Source organism: Arctopsyche grandis, chromosome 1 (assembly GCF_051622035.1).
Source record: "Arctopsyche grandis isolate Sample6627 chromosome 1, ASM5162203v2, whole genome shotgun sequence".
Classification (NCBI taxonomy): Eukaryota; Metazoa; Arthropoda; class Insecta; order Trichoptera; family Hydropsychidae; genus Arctopsyche; species Arctopsyche grandis.
Window position 1 is genome coordinate 6,784,935 of NC_135355.1, and position 20,133 is coordinate 6,805,067.

At 32.4% G+C, this 20,133-nt stretch overlaps 1 protein-coding gene across 1 annotated transcript in view; it reads left to right on the forward strand.

The window, feature by feature from the left end:
• The window catches only part of AdamTS-B (ADAM metallopeptidase with thrombospondin type 1 motif B), a 141,377-nt gene that overhangs the window by 7,036 nt on the left and 114,208 nt on the right, over positions 1-20,133 (forward strand). Inside the window, exon 2 of the mRNA XM_077434917.1 lies at positions 5,541-6,049. Coding sequence (XP_077291043.1) covers positions 5,863-6,049 — 187 coding nt within the window. The 5' untranslated portion in view covers positions 5,541-5,862. The remainder of the gene's footprint in view (positions 1-5,540; positions 6,050-20,133) is intronic.

Consider the following 20,133-nt stretch of genomic DNA (forward strand, 5'->3'; position numbering starts at 1 on the left):
CGGTTTTCGCTTTGTAGTTTCTTTTTTTAATTTCATTTATTTGTAAACTGACGAAGATCGTTGATTGCCCTGTGGAGTTTTAAGCGATTGTTTTTTCTCTCCGGTGAAAAATTAATTGAATTTATTTTTTTAAGCTTTATTCAACTATGCATCCATCATATGGATGCATCGTGAATGTCTAATGGAGCTAGCTTAGTAATTTTTTTTTAACATCCGCAACTTTTTAGTACAATATCTTATGCTGTTACATATAATAATTCATTTTAATTTTACGAATATAAGTAATGATATTAAAAGGGCATCAAGTAAATTTATGACTAATTCAAATTTATGTATGAATGTACGTCTAAAATTTGTATTGTTTTATCTTTTTTATGTGTGTAATGAATGTGAAAAGTTTATAATACATAATAACTCATATTTTTTTTATTAAATCGTATGCGAATTTGACGCCCTTGCATATTTTGCGCCTCAGGCATTCGTCCTTTTGACCGGCCCTGCATAAACATTTTTGGATTTATTCAAATTACTACGCTATCTATTATGGTTATAAAACATTTATATCTCCCATCAAATGATGCTCAAGAAAGTATTCATTTTGAAAATTGCTTACAATAAATTAATGGGCATCCTGATTTTTTCCCCTCAAGCCCTGTACAATTGAAAAAAAAACAATTATTATAATAATATTATTTTTTAAATGTTTAAATATTTTTATTTTTGTTTAGCGATATTCAAATGTCTTTTTTATTTGAAAATTTTTCACAGACGTTCAATTGCTTGGTTAATTTTGCTGTATTCATAAAACAGTTTGATCGGAAAATGTGTGGAATATCGGTATGACGTTAGTATTATTCAAATCATTAAGTATAATACAAATTTTTTTTTTTTAATATACTGGCTAAATGTTTGCTTGTAGATAAAGCATTGCTACATATGTATGTACATGTGTACTTGAAACTTGAGCAAAATATATGTTCTTACGTATAGCAGTTTGGCTTCTGAAAGGCTTCTTCGAAAGTAGTCTTAAGGAGTATCAAAAGAAAAAGGTTCATCGCGTCTTAGGCAAAAGCATCTTATCTATTCGACAAAGTTTATTCCCGATTAATTAAAAGACACAAACCAATATGTCTAAGTGCAAATAAAATCCGACCAACGAACATACAGTACGTGAGTATTTATTGCAATATTATATTATAATAAATGTAATAAGTAAAATTTGAATCTATCAAATAAGTTATGTTATCAGTGTAATATGTAATAGTTAGTAATTTTGAGAATCTTTTTTGAACAGTTTAGTATTTTATTAATTAAAAAAACAGTATAACAACGTATAAAACATTGACACAAGATATTATATGTAGATATGGAATACATGTGTACACATGTATTATTAAAAAAAATGATCAAACAATAGAAATTTAAAGCAAGGAATTATATGAATAGTTCATAGAACAGGGATTAATGTGAAAAAATGAAGAATTACGAAGGGATATGATTGGACAATGTAATACGATCTTATAATATATAATTTCGAGATACTGTGTAAAGTTGTAAGGTTTGGTTGGGAGCTTCAAAAACAAATGAAAGTTTCTGTGAAGATGGTTGAATATTATTTTTTTTTCGATTCAAATAAATTTAATAAAAAAACGAACGAATGTTTACTATTAACCATGTTTAAGTGTTTTATATTACAAATACCGAGTGAAGCCGGGTCAAACCACTAGTACTTAATAAATAAGTATTATCAATTCAAAAGCTTAACCAAAAAACATAAATCATAAACTTTCCTCCTAGATTGTAAGGAAACAAAAATATCATTTTGAAAAAGTCTGAAATGGAATTTTTTTATGCATTCTAAATTATTAACATACATATGTATGGGTATATGCGATAGAAAGGATTCTAAAAAGTACTAGAAATTTCTAGATGATTTTTTAAATTAATTGAAAAAGGCAACAGTACTATGGGATTTAAAGGTCTTGGATAGTCTATAAATGAAACCCAAATTCCTATATGCCTTGCTCATTATTGAATGAGTATAACAGCTGTTATATTTGAAAGTGGCGGAAGTCCAATTTTCAGTTTCAAAAACACTATTTCTGTTTGACTTAATTCACAAATTGTTATCACTTTTTTTAAGTCGATATTTCCAGAATCTTGGAAAAGCAGAATAAACGTATTACAGGCTACCAGTAAGTTTAAATATTGCTTAGCGCAAAACATTATATTTAATATTTTGCGAGATATTGCTCCAAATAAAGAAAAGTGGACGCTTTAAAATATAACGGCTCATACATACATACATATGTACGTATGTAGCAATAAAAAATAAACCAAAAATTGTCCATGGAAATCGATGTTTCACAAAAATCATTTATTTCATAATTGCCACTACTGTCTTGTACATTTCCTTTGTGAACATCTTTGAAGTTAACAAAAGTTCCTTTACGAAGATTTCATACAAAAAAAAAAAAAAACATGTCACTCAGGAATAGTCAAAAATGCGTCCATCAAAATATTACTCAGTTGGCTATGGCTTACAGTATTACGCCTGTATAATGCAGATATCTGCATTCCACGTAAATTTTATATGTATAATCTTTATTATTCTTGTGTTCGTCTTTGAAGCAGCTGATTTCAATAAACTCGAATTTATTGCGCTCATTGCTTTCCGTGCCTATTTTCATCTGAACAGCTAGAGCTTTCAGCCTCGCATCCGCGGCGAATTTTCCGGCGAACTTTACATATGTACATGCACCGATGCATGTTACGTTGTTTTTGCATGCGAATCGTGTCGTCGCACCTGCCTCCATACATACATACTACATGTACATACATATGTATATTTCAAAGCACAACCGCCTATGAAAGGTAGCTTCGTAACTTCGCCGACAATGGCCAGAGGTGTCGAACACCGGTCATCTTTTCATCTCGTCTCAAACGAGGCCTGAATATAGATTCAGCGTTGTCGATGGATCGCTTCAATCGGTCACATTCCTCTGATTGCTCGCTGGTCGTGCGCACGCAACACCTGATGATGTAATTATGTGTATGTCTGCTCAAATTGCACCATAATAAGCGAAAAATTCTCGGGACCGATGCACACGCGTTCGTTATACGCGTATGTAATCATTTTCCATTATATTATATTATATATGAACATGTGTGCATATATGTATATGTATGTGTGTGTTTTGTGTTCGTAGGGCAGGTGGATCGTAAAATCTCGGTGTCGATTTTATTATTGAATAAATTTTAAACTGCATCGATTTATTAGTGAGTAATGTATCGCTCTGATATGTACGTGTGTGATTTTATTAGGATAATTTCGGAGCGATCTGTTTTTATGTGTAAATTTGCATTTCGCTTCGTAGTGGTTGTTACTCACTATACATATACATATGTAATTTGATGGAAAGTTCATGAATCGATTTTTAAGTAGGGCGAAAAATATTTTCGGTATTTTTATTTTATTTTATTTTTAACATTTAAACCCCAATGCACTTTCCTTGCCATTTACAAAAACATTGCAGCATTTTTTATTACATAAATCGCTGAATTTCGAGATGCTGAAGAACATCGTGAAATTAACTATTAATTAAATAATTAATTAATCCATAGAGACGTCTATGGATTTAGACTTGTGTATAAATTTTTACATATTGTACATAAATCAAATTCAGATATTGGTAGGATTGTTTTTGACAATTTGATGGAGGAATCGTTTCAACAATGAAATCAGATAAAATGGCAAACTCTGATTGGAAACGATCGACTTGGAGTCACAAATAAGACCAGTGACGCTTTGGGGCAACCTGTCAGGTCACACTGGTCATTTTATTGTTGTTATTGTTTTAAAATAATAATAAATTAAATAAATAAATAAATATCCAAGTCTGACCAGCAGCATTAAATATTAGCACGGGATCGAACCCGGTAACCTCTCGGTGCTAAACATAAACGCAACCGCCGAGCCATACTGCTGGCTATATATGTATATTAATTGATATATTTTAATTGATTTAATTTAATTTTAGTAATACATATGTATGTACATGTCTGAGGTGCGTTTCTTGTGGGATTGTTTCGCGGCGAACTTTCGCATCGTCCTGTGCTAAAAATGAATGTTTTTTCGAACACTGGGATGACGTGTCGGTGTTATTTTGGTATTCTTTAGCATTCTGCGTGGAAATTTATTGCAGTCTCGTCCTAAGCCGTAGGCGTGGAAAAATCTACGACAATGTAGTTCAAGTTCTCAACGCGTCATCAATTTGCAAACGCGTTCTTAAAATATATTTATATGCGTTCAATTTACACACTACGGTTTTGATACGAGTTTATAGTAAACGTTCAGTAAAGACGCATACTTGTATGTATGTATGTATGTACATATGTATGTATGTATGTGTGTATTCCAATTTTCGAACTTTGACATTGTATTAAAATTGCGCTTAAATCAGCTGTGGAGTCGGCGACTCCGACTCCAACTTTAACGATTTTAGTAAGATTGTCTTTTCTTGCCAACGTATAAAATTGTCAGTAGTAAAAATATTAATGATTTTCAAAATAAAAAAAATTATGGAAATAAAAAAATCCTCTAAAAATTGACGTGTGACCCAATTTATTGAATTATTGGTAATTAAATAAGTATAAATAAAAAGTAAGCAAATTAATTGTGTAAATTAATGAGTTTCATACACAAACAAATCAGTGATAAAAATGAGACTAAAAAAGTACATATAAGATGGAGGAAACAATCGGTTTTGACCACAGCACATCAGAATACATGCAATTCAACGATTTTATTTATAAAATGTAATTTAAATTCATGATTTTTATAAAGAAATTGTTTACTTCAATAATATTGGAGACTCATACCGTAATACTATTAATTAAAGAAGATAATAAAAATTAGTCGGAGTCGTTTGATTTTCTACGACTCCGACTCCAACTCCACGGTTTAAATTGAATGCTCGCATTTGTATGAAAGGCGGTAATGATTTTATATGTAACATTTGTAGGATTATTGCATCTTCCTCAAACTTTTTAAATCAGAAGTCATGAGATTGAAAAAAGTTTTTCGGTGTAAATCTCGCAATGAAATACACATTTAGGATGTTTATGGGCGGGCGATGTTATGTCGTTTATTTAATTTATACACTGAATTATTAACAAGAAAAAGTAATCGAGTGTGCCACGATATGTGATTTTCTCGATTGAAAAATAGACGGAAATGTTATTTTTCGAGTCCATAGAAACATCGGTAAATTTTAGAAAGAGCGTGTTATTTCAGTCTAGAGCATTTTGTTTGGTTAACTTAAGATATCGTTTGACTGTTAACGACGAATTTGTTTGACTCGACTTCAAAAGGATACGATTTTAAATAAATGCACCCACACATTCGAATTGCCTTTACAGCATGTATTTACATACAAACATGTATCACATGAAATATGTACACGTGGGCATATGCATGATAATATGTAGGTATTGGAAATGATTTTTGTATGACCGTTTTGTTTTTTTTATTTTTGCAGATCTCAATTACGATGTGGACTCGTCACAAACATGAAGAGATTGAAATCGCCAAACAGCTGAACATTGAAAATAGATACGTGTTCATCAAATAACAAATTTTGGGTGTCTCGTTGTTTGGCAGTTTGCTGTCTTTGTTCGTCGTCGATAGCACTTTTCGTGATGTGATTGCCATTGCGAAAAGTGCCCACGTTGTTGAATTATTAGCGCACGCTTACAGACGATAGACATTTCTTTATCAAATTAAACATAGACCGTGTACATTTTACGTATACGTGGTAGGACATAATAGACACAATAAAAAAAGTAACAGAACTCTGTAAAATGTGGGGTGTGGTGTTGAAGTTGCTCGTGTTTCAAGCGTTGTTGTCGTGGTGCAACGCGCGGCTTTTACCCTCGGCAGAAGACGTATCTATACCGGAACTGCGACCGGATGCTGTGCAAGACGTAGATGACGTTCCGATTGCACTCGTTGCTGAACACTCCAACGAGCTGTCTGATTCGATCATTGGTAAGTTTTTTTTTTTTACTTATATTACTTGCCATTGGTGTTTTAATACCAGACTTTTTGATGTTCGCTTTTCGGTTCTTTTTTATTATTACACGATAAACGAGTTCTCATATTTTACGCTTTGAAAGAAATGTGCCTTTTATAATAATATTTTAATGGAAATTTTTGATGAAATATTTTATTAAAAAACTCTCTTCGAAATACACTCGAGTGAAAAAAATTGATTTACTCTTGGAGAGGACAGTAGTCGGAATTTTTCACAATGTAATATAAAACTTTATATTTAAAAATATATATTACTTTGAGCTTTTGGGAGCGATTTTAACAAGGCTTTATTTTATGTTCGACTCCGACTCCGAATGATTTTAGTAAGATCTTGAAAGATTTCTTTTTCAACGTATAAAATTATTTATCATATATGTATGTATAAAATATCGCTATTCCGCCTGTCTGTCTAAGATAATGTTCGCCGTACTTTCGAAATAGTCGTTTCGATTCGAAAGACATATGTAGATATGTACGTCACTGCTAAAACGTATACGAATATATAATAACAAAAGAAAAAAGCTTATATATATATATATATATATATATATATATATATACTAATCAATGCCAATCTTTGTACTTGGCTGAGAATTTACCGCCATCTATTGAAAATTTATTTAATTAATTAATTTTTCTATCGGTGTTTTATATTGTTTACCTATAATATCTAGGTAGATAGATAGTTTTTACCATTTTTTTTTTTATTAAATTGATTTGTTTGTGTAATGAAATTCATACACATATGTATGTATACTGTGTACACATATACTTACTTTGTACATATATATACCTATTTCATTCGAATAAGATGAGACGGTAGAAACATCGGTTTTGGCTAGAATATGTACAATTCATCATGTACAATTCAACGTTTTTATTTATAATGTAATTTAAATTCATATTTTTTTATCTATTTTAATTTATTGGTCGATTTACCTCAATAAAATTAGATACTCTTGAGTAGTTGACGCATATTATAATAGTATTAATTAAAATGATAATAAAATTAAGTCAGAGTCGGTTGATTTTTTACGGCTCCGACTCTGTTATTTCCACAGCCCTGGATTTTAAGAATTTCAACTAGAAAACACACAATTTTTTTTGTGTGTTTGTGAATTGTGATAAAATATGTTAATTTTTAGTAAGCAGAAAATAGAGAAAAAACAACTTTTTTTATTAATATCTTCTAATAACTATTATATTTATGAAAAAAATTATAGAAATACATATGTAGTTGGAATTGTATGTGACTTAAATTAGGGTAAATGAAATTCCACCTGGAAACAAAAAAAAAAAAAAAACAATTTGCTAGTTGGCATTTTGAAAATGCTAAAGCCTTTTTGAAAATGTTTGTAAAAATATGCATTGAATTCGCATTTGTGTCAAAAGATTTCCACCCGCGGTATTACATATTTATTCATCTCGCCCCATGTAGCATGCAACGTGTCTAGTATAATATAAATATTATGTATATTTAAATTTTCATACATAGTGATATTCAACTACATATATAAAAGATGCTTAAAATCAATCGAAAGGCCGATTCTAAGCTTCAATCCGGTAACTTGGCAGTAGACAATCTCTAAATCTCGATTCCAATTTGTCGACGAGCTTTGTTATGAATTTCTGGCATACGTGAATGTGTAATATATGCATATAAATACGAGATTCCTACTGATTGCGTGTTTTTTAAAAGCTTTTTTATCGCTAAGTTATCTGAAATAGAGCGTAAGCTCTTCGCGAGTATGCTTTAGAATCTCCACACATGTACATACATACATTGTACATAGATATTGTAAATGGCAATTGTGACGAATATTATCTATGTATATGACAAGTAATGATATGTTGAGAATTTTATTTTTATAGCGTCAAGTCTCGGTACACATGAATAGGGCACATGTACATAAATAAGTTCGTGGCTATGAATATTTTTCCGTTGCCTGTACTTATTTTGTATAGGAAATATGAAAATATATTCGTTCATATATACATATATGAGGGAATTAGCATAGTTATTTGTAGGATTAGTGTTCGTTTAACGACGGCACGGCGGAGCTCGGAAACAATTACCATATGAATTATAGAGGAAGCCGTCACTTGCAAATGCATAATGCACTCAAATTTACGCACGCCGTGCTGCTGCAAAACACACACACACATACACATACAATACATACATATGTACATACGTGCAATGGCCGATGCACATGCAGCATCCCAGGAAGAGGGAGCGGAACATCAGAGCAGACGGTGTGTAAATGTACATAATTGCAGGGGCGTCTGCGGGAACTCTGCCAAAAATCCTCTTTCGACGGGATAACCGGTCATTGCCAATATTTTTCGATTTTTCCGACAGACAACAGAGAGAAAGATGCAAAGAGGTGAAGGGGGAGGGGGGCCGTGGAAGACATCCCGGTATTATTTTTACGCGTTTATATTACTCACGCAATATTTATATTGTCAGCCAACACGTGCTCGGACGGGTAAATGACTTGTGTCTTGGCGACGTGTTGCACTTTTGCTATTCTAATTTCGTTCTATAATGTAATAAATAGTCGCGTTGATACTTTCGAAATGATGTTTCTGTTGGGAAATTCCGGAAAATTCGAATGAAAATAAAGGTTGTTGTTCTAAAACGAAATAATAAAAAATATTTGGGGGCTTGCGTAAAATAGAATAAGACTTTTAATGAAAAAAATAAATGAAGTTGTGATATTAAAGTATAATAGAGGCTTTTATATTCTAACGAGTGCATAAAGTTTGGGGTCTTTATTTTGCGCTTTCGTATGTAAATTTTGTTTTGAAATGTTATTTAATTGTCGTTTTTGTACCGAACGTATATAAAACATCATGTTAATATTCAGTAAAAAATGCTAAAGTTTAATTTCGATTATTTGAATGACCACTTTTTAATCTTATTTTAAATTTATATTGAACTAATTAAAGTTTTGCAATTTTTCAATGGCGTTTGAGTGCAGGATATATATGTACATATGTATATACAAAGCATAGTAGAAGTAGTAAATAATTATTTATATTATGTCCGGTAGTAAAGAAGAAGAAATAAAGAGATGTATGAAATTAAGATGGTGTGCATTTAGACGAATAAGTGTTGTTTTTAAATCAAAAAAGCCACTCTGCCTGAAGAAAAAGATCTTCGATTAAATGCGTTTTGCCATTGTTGACGTATGGATGTGAAACTTGAACATTGAACGCCTAGATGCTACACAAAGTCCAATGCACTCAAATAAGTATGGAACGCTGTATTCTTGGCATAACGAGGAAAGACAGGAAATGGAATACGTGGGTGAGAAGTATGAAAAGAGTAGTGGATATAGTGGACAGAGCAAAGAGATTGAAATGGAAATGGGCGGGTCACGTGATTTGAAGAATGGACCAAAAGAGGACAAAAGAAGTACTAGCATGGTATCAGAGATATGGCTAAGATAAGATAAGACGGCAGGGAAGATGGGTATACGAAATTAGGCAAATGTGTGGGGTGAGATGGATGAGAGTTGCACAAAACGGAGACAAGTGGAAGCATGTTGAAGAGGCCTTTATCCAATGGTGGATGGTGAGCAGCTGTAGATGATGATGATGCAAAACATACTTCAGCTATTACTCCCGTAAAGTGTTGATGCTTTAAATTTGGGAAATCAGTGAAATTTTTCTGAAAAAAATGTTTCCAAACCTTTCGTTAGTGTGGAAATTGTTGAAATGAAATTCAGAATTTTTATATAGAAATTGGTATGGATAGGGTTTTATTTAATGCTAGTAATAATTGATTATCATCTCTATCGGTATTCAAATAAATGTCGCAATAAATACTGTCGGAATTTTTACTACAGATTAATATTGAATTGATAGTGTTATATTTCAATTTCATTATACATAATTGAGATCAGACCTACGGGCGGAGCTCAAATACGCCAAGATGCCAAATTGCTGAAAAAAATAATGTTGTCGAATAAATTTAATATACAAACTTTAAAATTTATGTTAACATAGTGATATCGGTTTAATATGCAAAATTTATAAAATACTATTTGGCCGCTCTGATGTCGGAAATTGAAATTTTCAATTACACAGTTTAATATCGATATTGAATACTTAAGTGTAAATATACTGCAATGAAATCTTTCAGCAACTCCACTCTTATTATTAGTTTATTTAGAACTTTCTTTCAAAGCTCAATGCCGTAATTTGGTGCGCGCACTGGCCATGTGCTTGGGAACTTGTTTTACAAAACATATGTACATTTACACACAACTATACAAGTATGTACATACATATATGTATATGTCGATATGTACATAAATATGTATGTATAGCAACTCTGCACAAAGTCGATTATGCACAGATTTTCCGGACGAATTTTCCGATCAATGACTCACGCCACGAAGCGTGCGCGAATTAATTCTCATTTTAATCGCATAAATAGAAACAGGCGGCGCTTCAAATATTGCATTGCGAAATATGGATATTCCGGGAATGAATACGCGTATACATATTACGGGCGAATTTATTATTTTAAACAAATTGTAAACGACGGTCAAATGTTTAGAAGAGTCGCGCCAAAAGTCTAACTTTGTGTAAACTCGTGTATTAAGGTCGAAGCAAGTTTATTTCAGGTCATTTTCCTACACACATATGTATGTACATATGTACATGTACATGTACGCTTGGTCCAGCGGCTCTCGACCTTTTTTTGACTCGCGTACCCCCTGGCAGCCAATTTCTAAACTTAAACCATTCAAACTAGATTATTTTACCGTACATATAAGCTCCAAATACTCCTCACATAGACATAACACAACTAACCTCTTTTTTAAAAACTTTTTTCCATTTAGAATTATATATATAAGAAACCGTACCATGAAATATTTGGAGTCAGAAGGTCAGAAATGATACTGCTATTGTTTATAGAGAATGCAAAAGGTATAAAGAAAACCGCAGGGAAGATGGATAGACAAAATTAGGAAAATCTGTGGGATCAGATGGATAAGAGCAAAACAGAGACGAGTGGAAGTGTGTTGAAGGGGCCTTCATCCAGCAGTGGATGGTGAATGGCTGTAGATTAATGTTTTATTACCCATTACGCCATTACACTGGTTGGAAATCGCTGGCGTATTATATAATAATATATGAGCACAGGTCCACTTTTCTTCATTTCGAGAAATATTTTGATAAACATCAAATATAATGTTTTGCGTTTGACAATATTTAAAAATACTGGTGGCCTGTAATACGTTTATTTTGCTTTTCCGAGATTCTGAATTAATAAGTGATAACCATTTGGGAATTAAGTCAAACAGAAATAGTGCTTTTGGAACTGAAAATTAGACTTCCACCACTTTCAAATATAACGGCTCAAATTTACCAATATTTTTATATACATTCTCAATTTCGAGTGCACGGACTTCATTATGTCAAAAATTTGTACTTTCGTATGGTAAAATTATCTTATGACGCGTTTTTGTTCCCAACGGTGTCTCGTTTGCCTTCCGGAGCGGAGAAATAGAAAATTAAAACGAATTATGAATGTATAAGTTTGATTTTTTGCAATACCAATTGTTGTCGGACAGAGCCAACAATGTCTGACAGGAGATGATCCATCTGGTTTTTATAACAATCCAGATCTCGTTAGTGGCGATAGACATACATAATCATCGATAATATCCAGCCGGGATTCGAGAACCCAAGAAACCTCATCAGGTAAACAAGACGCATAGTCTGTGAGCTTCGCCGTGGTAGTAAATGATTTTCCGGTGTAATTATTATAACTTCAACGGTGCATGCTATGTTAATATATATGCGTGTACTTATGTACATATATACGGTATATACAGCTGATGACAAATTGAGTGGGTTGAAGATGAGATGAAGCGTAACCGCTAAGCGGTTTTCACGGTGATTGTGTTAATTTAACCGGAGAATATTTAACCGAGCGCTATTTACATATTATACGGTGACGTTTGTCGAGTTTATTTCTTTGCGCACGCGTGTGTGTATTTATGTATGTGCGTGTGTATTTTGGGATCATCAAATCACTCTGAGCCAAGGTGCCTCTTTATTGTTATCAATCTTGTCAAACAACATCTTAGTGTTTAGATGGAGAAAAAAAAATAATAGACATGTGTACGTATTTATTTACGGTGAGTTCGTTTACCGTGTGAAATTTGTTAGTGAGCGCATTTTGTTTATTATTTTGTTTGTACATATGAATATACATATGTATACATATGTATGTATGTATCTACATACATAATATATATACAAGTATTATTTATTTGGGTGCAGTGTTTCTAGAACTGTGAACTGTATATGGAAAATTGTAATAAAAAAATATGAAATTTTGAAATGTATGTGCTTGGGAATATGAAAAAAGCGTAGCATATTTATATAAAATTATCATTGCGGTACATTTTTTTGTTGTTCTAAAATACAAATGTGGGTTGTCAACGGTTCGCGAAATTAAACGAATCGATTTATTTTAAATTATGTATTAAAAACTGAAAAATACCCCATTTGTTACAATATCCTAATGAACAGGCAAGCCGCTGATTTTTTGGCGGCTTGGTTTAGTTGTGTCATCATCATCATCTACAGTCATTCACCATCCAGTGCTGAATGAAGGCCTCTCCTACACGCTTCCACTCGTCTCTGCTTTGCGCAACTCTCGTCAATCTCACAACATTTTCCTAATTTCGTCCATCCATCTTCTCTGTAATCTTCATTTTACCCTTTTGCATTCTCTTGGGTACCATTTTAGCACTTCTTTAGTCTTCCTTTCGTACATTCTTCTAGCCACGTGGTCCAGCCACGTATTCCATTTCCTGTCTTTCCTCTTTATGCATACATACAGCGTTCCATACTTTGAGTGCATTGGACTTTGTGTAGCATTTTGGCGTTCAATTTCCAAGTTTCACATCCATACGTCATCACTGGTAATACACATTATTCGAAAATCTTTTTTTCAGGCAAAGTGGCATTTTTGATATATGTACATATGTTACATATGTAAAAGGTTTAGTTTAAAGTATACAATATTAGTTCATAATATTATAAGTTCATAATACTGAATATTATTTCATAATATTCAGATATGTTTTCTTCGATTTTTTTTATTATTTAGTTAGCCTAAAAATAATGAGGATTTTTTTTTGGTTTACATAGATTTTTTATTTTTATTGATATTTTATTTTTCCATTTGCGATGCTAACAAAGAAATTAAATTATTCATATTGTTTTTTAAGGTCAAATGTCGAAAAGCTTTAATTACAAATTTAAAATTAAAAAGGTCTCCCTTGTTCCGTAAGTCTAAAAGTGTAACGCGATATATCCGTACATAGCGATTTTCAGATTTACATTTACCATTTCTAAAACAGCAAAAGCTTGAATGGCATTAATTTAAATGGCTAAACTATGACAAGTTTGAAATAATATACATAAATGCATATGTATATATGTATATACGTTGTACTCATATAATCTGTAATGTGTTTACCTTTCAATGGGGTAATACAATAGGATGACTTTGTTACACTCTCGTTTCGATTGAAAACTAGCCTATTTTTAGAGTTGGGCGTGTTTGCAGATGTAAACACACCATTATGCTTTCCGTAGACGTTATGAAAAGCGTAAATCAGTCGGCTGAAACGAGACCGAGATATGCATATATTTTTTTCGCATGTCTGAAAATTATGTAATTCAGTCATAAACAATGATTCACACTGTGATGTGCGATTCGCACGTACGTAACACGTTACAATGTAACATTATTGTATTACACATACGAACTTGCGTATGTAAATTAACGTACATGTGGATATATGTATATATGTATAGTATAAATTTTACAACTCCACTTTGGAGATAAGTGCAAACACTGCAAACAATGTTTCATGATTACAAACATGGCGTGATGATGTGTACACATGCATACACAAATAACTTTTTTTTCGGTCGGTAATATAGCGGTCGGTTCGTTTCTTTCTGTATTAATTTAGACGCCACTTAATCGAAACCAAACAGCTTTTTCAGCAGTCGAATACATTATCAAGCATTACAGGTAAAACGTGTATCGTGAATATTTTTGGCGTGAAAGACGTGACGTGTGTGTGTACTTACGAATTGTCGATCGGTTGGGTTAACCGGTGAAAGTATTGAATTCTTATTTAAATGCTTTTTTTATTGGAAGATAAAAAATATACTCTCGATTTATTAGAATATATGTATGTGCAAGTTTAATATAATAGAATGAAAAAATGTCATGAAAATTTTTGTTTACCCGGTTAATCCAAATACAAGAAAAACTACAAGCCGTTTCTTATATTCGAATATACATATGTAAATATGTACATACATATATGTGCTATAGTCGAATTGTATTTTCAGTAGTAATATATTCCAACTGGCATTTAGGTCATTCATATTCGAATTTAATTCAACTGTTAATTACATATGTATATCTCTACAAGTGCAAATACACTTTCAACAATGTGCGCCAGTTGTAATATTATAACAGTAGAGTTTTGACAGCACTGAGGTTTTTACGAATGCTTTAATTTTTACGAATTCAATAATGCGTTTATATTTTCTAGATATTACGAATAATAGGTAATGAGTGCCGTATAATTAATACTATAGCTCTAAGAATGTGTTCAAAACAAAAATGTGATTTTCCAACTCAATTTACTTATCGCGTGACGTTTTCTCGAAAACCTAACCTCTCACCCACATTATAGTTGAACTGTATTTTCAGTTGTAATATATTTTGACGAGTTGGAATGTAATTCACCATATGAATCAACGTACTTGGGTTAGACAGAATATACTCAAACAAGTCAAAATATATTATAACTAAAAATACACTTCGACAATAACGGTAGTTGGTACCAGGCTAGATGGAATATATTCCTACTAGTCAAACTATATTACAACTGGAATATACACGTCAACTATGTAGGTATATATGTACATAAGTAGGTATCAAATATCTTAATTTTTGGTAGTATCGAATTATCACTTATTGACTCGTCCAGATACATTAAACTGTATTTTCAGTTATACTAAATTTTGAATGTAATTCGCCATATGAATTAACTTACGTAGGTTAGACGGAATATATTCCAACTAGTCAAAATATATTACAACTGAAAATACACTTTAACTATAACGATAGTTGGTACCAGTTTAGTTGGAATATATTCTAACAAGTCAAAATATGTATATTACAACTGGAACAAACATTTCAACTGTGATATATGTACCAACTCAATATACCTAAGACTTTTTTGTATTCTTTGTGAGATTTTTTTTGACCATGTTGATTTATTAGCGTGCTAGTGCTAATATGGAAAAAAGTGAAAACGTTCGTAAAAAAGGTATAAATAAGTACTTACAGTTGAAATTTTCCTTTTTACGGTAAATTTTCTCACTTTCTATTTTAATCGCATCGAGGCTACCTGCACGCCATTGTGTTTATTTTTCTTCAGCTGATTTTATTTTTTGTAAACTCATTTTTTTCTTCGTCTTGTAACGTGTCTTCAGATAAAAAGTCACCCACTCGCGCAGTGCCATTGACATTTCTTTGTGTCAAATTAAAATTCATCCTTTGCAGAGATGATCGCAGCCATCGTCTCTCTTCGAAGGATGATTTATTATGTTCGTCTCTCACATTCGGACCGTTCATCAATCACCGCTCTGTCATTATTTAGTTGCGACGAGCCTGAAAACGATTTCATTATTATTAATTTTTTTTCGCGTCACCATAAAATTTCCGACATCCAAATGAAATTCTCCCATCGGTCTTTTAATTTCCTCGAAGACGTTTAATATTGATCGCCGGTAGCTATAGAAATGGCGTGTCCTGAATTAATAAGCCCCGCTTTATTTGCCGAGAAATTGTAATACACACATAATGTATGTACAATAATAGATTTTGGACGTGTAGATAAGATAATAATCTGATTTAGGAGTCGTCGTATGCTGGGTCTTTACCTAGAATTGCACATTTAAATTAAATTTCAGGTATTTTTAAATTACGTCTGGGTGTGTTCTAAAATGAGCTAACGATAGTCAGAGTCTTTCCGCAAGATCTGGATATAATATTTCTTCATATCAATTCTTAAATCTTAAAAAAATACGTAGATGAGATATAAGTTTGATATGTACATACTTGATAGAAATTGATGAGTCGGAACAGGTTGTGGTAGTTGTGGTACTAGTGGTACATCACCAAATCTCGGGAGTGTGCTAAAATTATAATAATGATAATTATGTACTTTGAATTCACAAATAGAAGAATTTACCCTTTGAATGCTGACCAACACCGATTAGCGTTTTGTCAACAAGTCCATGAGCCTGAAATACACCGATAGGCGTTTTATTTTGAGTGTGTAAAAATAAACAGGAATACTACCCGATAAGCCTTTCCAGGTAGCATTGAAAAAAAAATGCATTCAACATGGGTCGTGTAATCCGTGTCAATGTTTATTAAGACTGGTTTACACTTGAATTTCTGAATTTATAACCATAGCAGAATTTCTCGATGGAAATCCCTAACTGTTGAGTATTTTAGATTGTGGTTTGGCATTTGATTGTGAGCATTACATTTAAACAACAATGAAGAAGATGGAACTACCTATAGTTTTCGAAAAATACATTCATTACTACACTTCTTTTGTTTATTTTATATTGTTGCAAGATATATTAGAGAGTTGTAAACACACCTTTACAATACTCGAAATCCTCGGCGGTAGTTATCTAGGGTTTGTTTGAATTAGCTACAATTTTTATACCTGCTATCTATTGGATTTCTAAATAATTCTATGTAGTTGGAAATGTTGGCGAAATTTTCAGCGTGGCGAGCTTTCAACAGAAAAGACGTCAGCACTCTAAGAGTTAATCTAATAAATTATCTGGTGTCATTGAATTTTCTATGTACTAATGTTTTTATATGTAATTTAAATAACTATAAGTCTTTCACGATCGCTTTCAGCGATGAAGATTATGTTTGCTCCCTTCGAGCAACAAATCAGTCACTGTAACATGATTGGACAGATAACCGGATCTTACGATCTGATATATGTATGTATGTATGTATGTATGGATATATACATACGTACATAGTGTTGGGAATGGAATGGGGCAACTTTGTAACGCGAAACAGCATTGTTGAAGGTACCATGGGTATGTAGTTAGTTGGAAGCAAGTTATCTCAACCACGTGGTCGGTTCAGCGAGAGTGAACTCTCTGAAACCCAAACCGAGCATATAATAATATACATAATATGTATATATTTATACCTATAGTATAAAACAAGGTGGTCACGGTTCGTTCGTGCAGTTTCACATTCCTCGGGCTGGTTAGTTAGTCACCAGTCGGTAATTAACGGCCAATTGAGTTGCAGTCATCGACGGTCAGACGACTTATGCAAATCGAGTTGCAACAGTCGCAAAGGTCGGTTATTGTACTCGAATTCGGTCGATTGATTGAACCCCATGATTGAACCCAAGATTTGGGACGAAATTTTCCCACGGCCAGGATCTGAGCATTTCGAGAGATATGATCAATTTTAATTACACCCGTCGGAAATGGTATAAATATACATACATACATAATAGTTTGATTTTTAACTCTTACGAGTGTTTGTTTTAATACATTTATGTGTAATATTAAAATTTCAATTTGAAAGTTCCAATAAATTTGACATTGAACCATAATTGTTTATTAATTGGTAAATATTTGTTCGCCTCTTTGACTTTTTCTTTCTAGGAAATAAAGTTTGCTTATGACAGGATGCTGCTTTATTGCGAAAGTTTTCGAATAAAAGCTTTGTCCTTTTAATAGATCGATGTGAGCCAGCAGCGTGGACTAGTGGTTAGCATATTATACTTTCGTGCAGAGTGGTAACGCTTCAACTTCCGCTAGTAGCTAGTTGTTGGGCAGACTTTGGTTTGTGACTCCAGGTCGATCGTCTCCTATCAGAGTTTGCCAATTTTTCTGATTTTTATTGAAACGGTACCTGTAAATTGGCATCTCTTTTGCAATCTATCTTGCAAATCTCAATTTATTCAGCGTCTTGAGGTTTACCAATTTCTATATAATAAAATTCTGCAAAAATTTCTCTACTGTGGATGATGTTTGTATGAATTCGCATTGTATAAAATGCTTGTATTGATCTGTAAAGGCGACATGTTCGATTGAAAAAAATAAAAAAATGTATACATTTCAGTTCGTATTATATCAATAATTGAGATAAACTACATAAATGGAAATTGGTATAGATATTATACATATTTTCACTGTGATATTGATTAAATTATGCACAGAGTCTAAATATGATAATTCGGATGAAAAATTTGGTTTTTTTAAACAAAAGTTTATATTTAAAATGTGGCCATAATTTAATGGTCGTTGAATTTATGATTAGCGGTAATTAGATTATTAGTCACATCACGATTACCCAAAAGACATTTTTTGCCATGAAAATCGCGAATACGGAATATTTGGGCACTCGAGTTCTCGTTAGTATGATGGACTTTTCGGCTGCCAGATGTTCCGTTATAGAGATTTTAGTGACTTGTGGGCGAGCGCTTTGTGACCAATAATCACCAAACCATGATTAGCATACATTTTACAATGGGAAAATTTAACTACTCTTAAAATACACTGATTTATTTAGTTCTTGGTATTTCAAGTTGTTAAAATGGATAGTGTTATACAATTTTACATTTATGTAGTTAGCAAATTGCAACTTGACTAGTTTTTAATTTGTATAGGTACACAGCGCTTTTTTTCTAGTATTATATGTATTATTATATTTGCCCCGTAACGATTTTGAAACTTCAATAAGTTCTGAATTTTCTTTTAATTTGTGTTTTGTATAATACATATACATGTACATATATACGTATAATGTAATGATTTGCAATGTGTGCCGTGTTGATATTTATATGGACCGTTTGTGTTGGCTCGTTTAGTGTAAATAATTATTATACAATATAATAATATCACTGTTGCTAACAATGTTGACAGTTTCCTTGTGCACCGAAATGCAGGCGCGTCCATTAGGCGCCCCCACCGAGCCCACTGTTTATGTTCTCTGGTGTCACTGGTTGCCAAATGTTTACACGACGGCTCGCATCTTCGGCAAAGTCGGTCACCGCGAAACAATACTTGCACTATTATGTGTGGGTTTGTGTAAATAAATAGGAATGCATTTGAAAATTGATATACATATTGTACATATTTCAGAGTGGCGCCTTGTAACTCTTGTATTGTAGATATGTACATACGTACATGTATTGTGTAAACGAACGTATATAAGTGTGTTTCATATGATGTATGATTGATTGAGTAAATAAACACCATAGCATTTGTTATTGCTGTTTTGATTTGGGTCTTTTGGGGTTTATTGTACGTTTTCATATTCTATGGGTATACTATTGAACGAGTCAATCTCGTATGTGACATTATTCAATTAAAAGTTCACGATACTATGTCAAAATTTTCTAAATTTAAGTGCATGATATTTGACGTATCTGTATTGGAAATACCAATAAGTTACCAAATGAATAATATTTATTTTAAAGTGTTTGAAATAAAGTTCTGTGTACTTAGTGAACGCTATTAAAAATAAAATTCAATTATGTATTCTTCATTTTTTTTCAAAAACAGTTTTTTTCATTCTTGCGCAAATTTATAATGGAATGGATTTCGAGTTTGTAAAACTCGATATTTTAATATTTGCAGCCTTATATATGTATGTATGTAATAGTCGCATCCACGCAAGTAGACATTTGTGCGGGCATAGAGCAAGCCGTACTTGCTTGTGTACGATCAGGATGCAAGATGAAAGCCACGCCTTCGTTGATAGGGCTCTGGTCCATACATTATTATCATACTCACCCTATTCACTCTTTACCGGACAAATCTCTATCTTACTGATATTTATAACATTAATGAGCATTATTTATTGCCAAAACTGTATGCATTTTTTAATATATTTGAAAAAAAAATGGTAAACG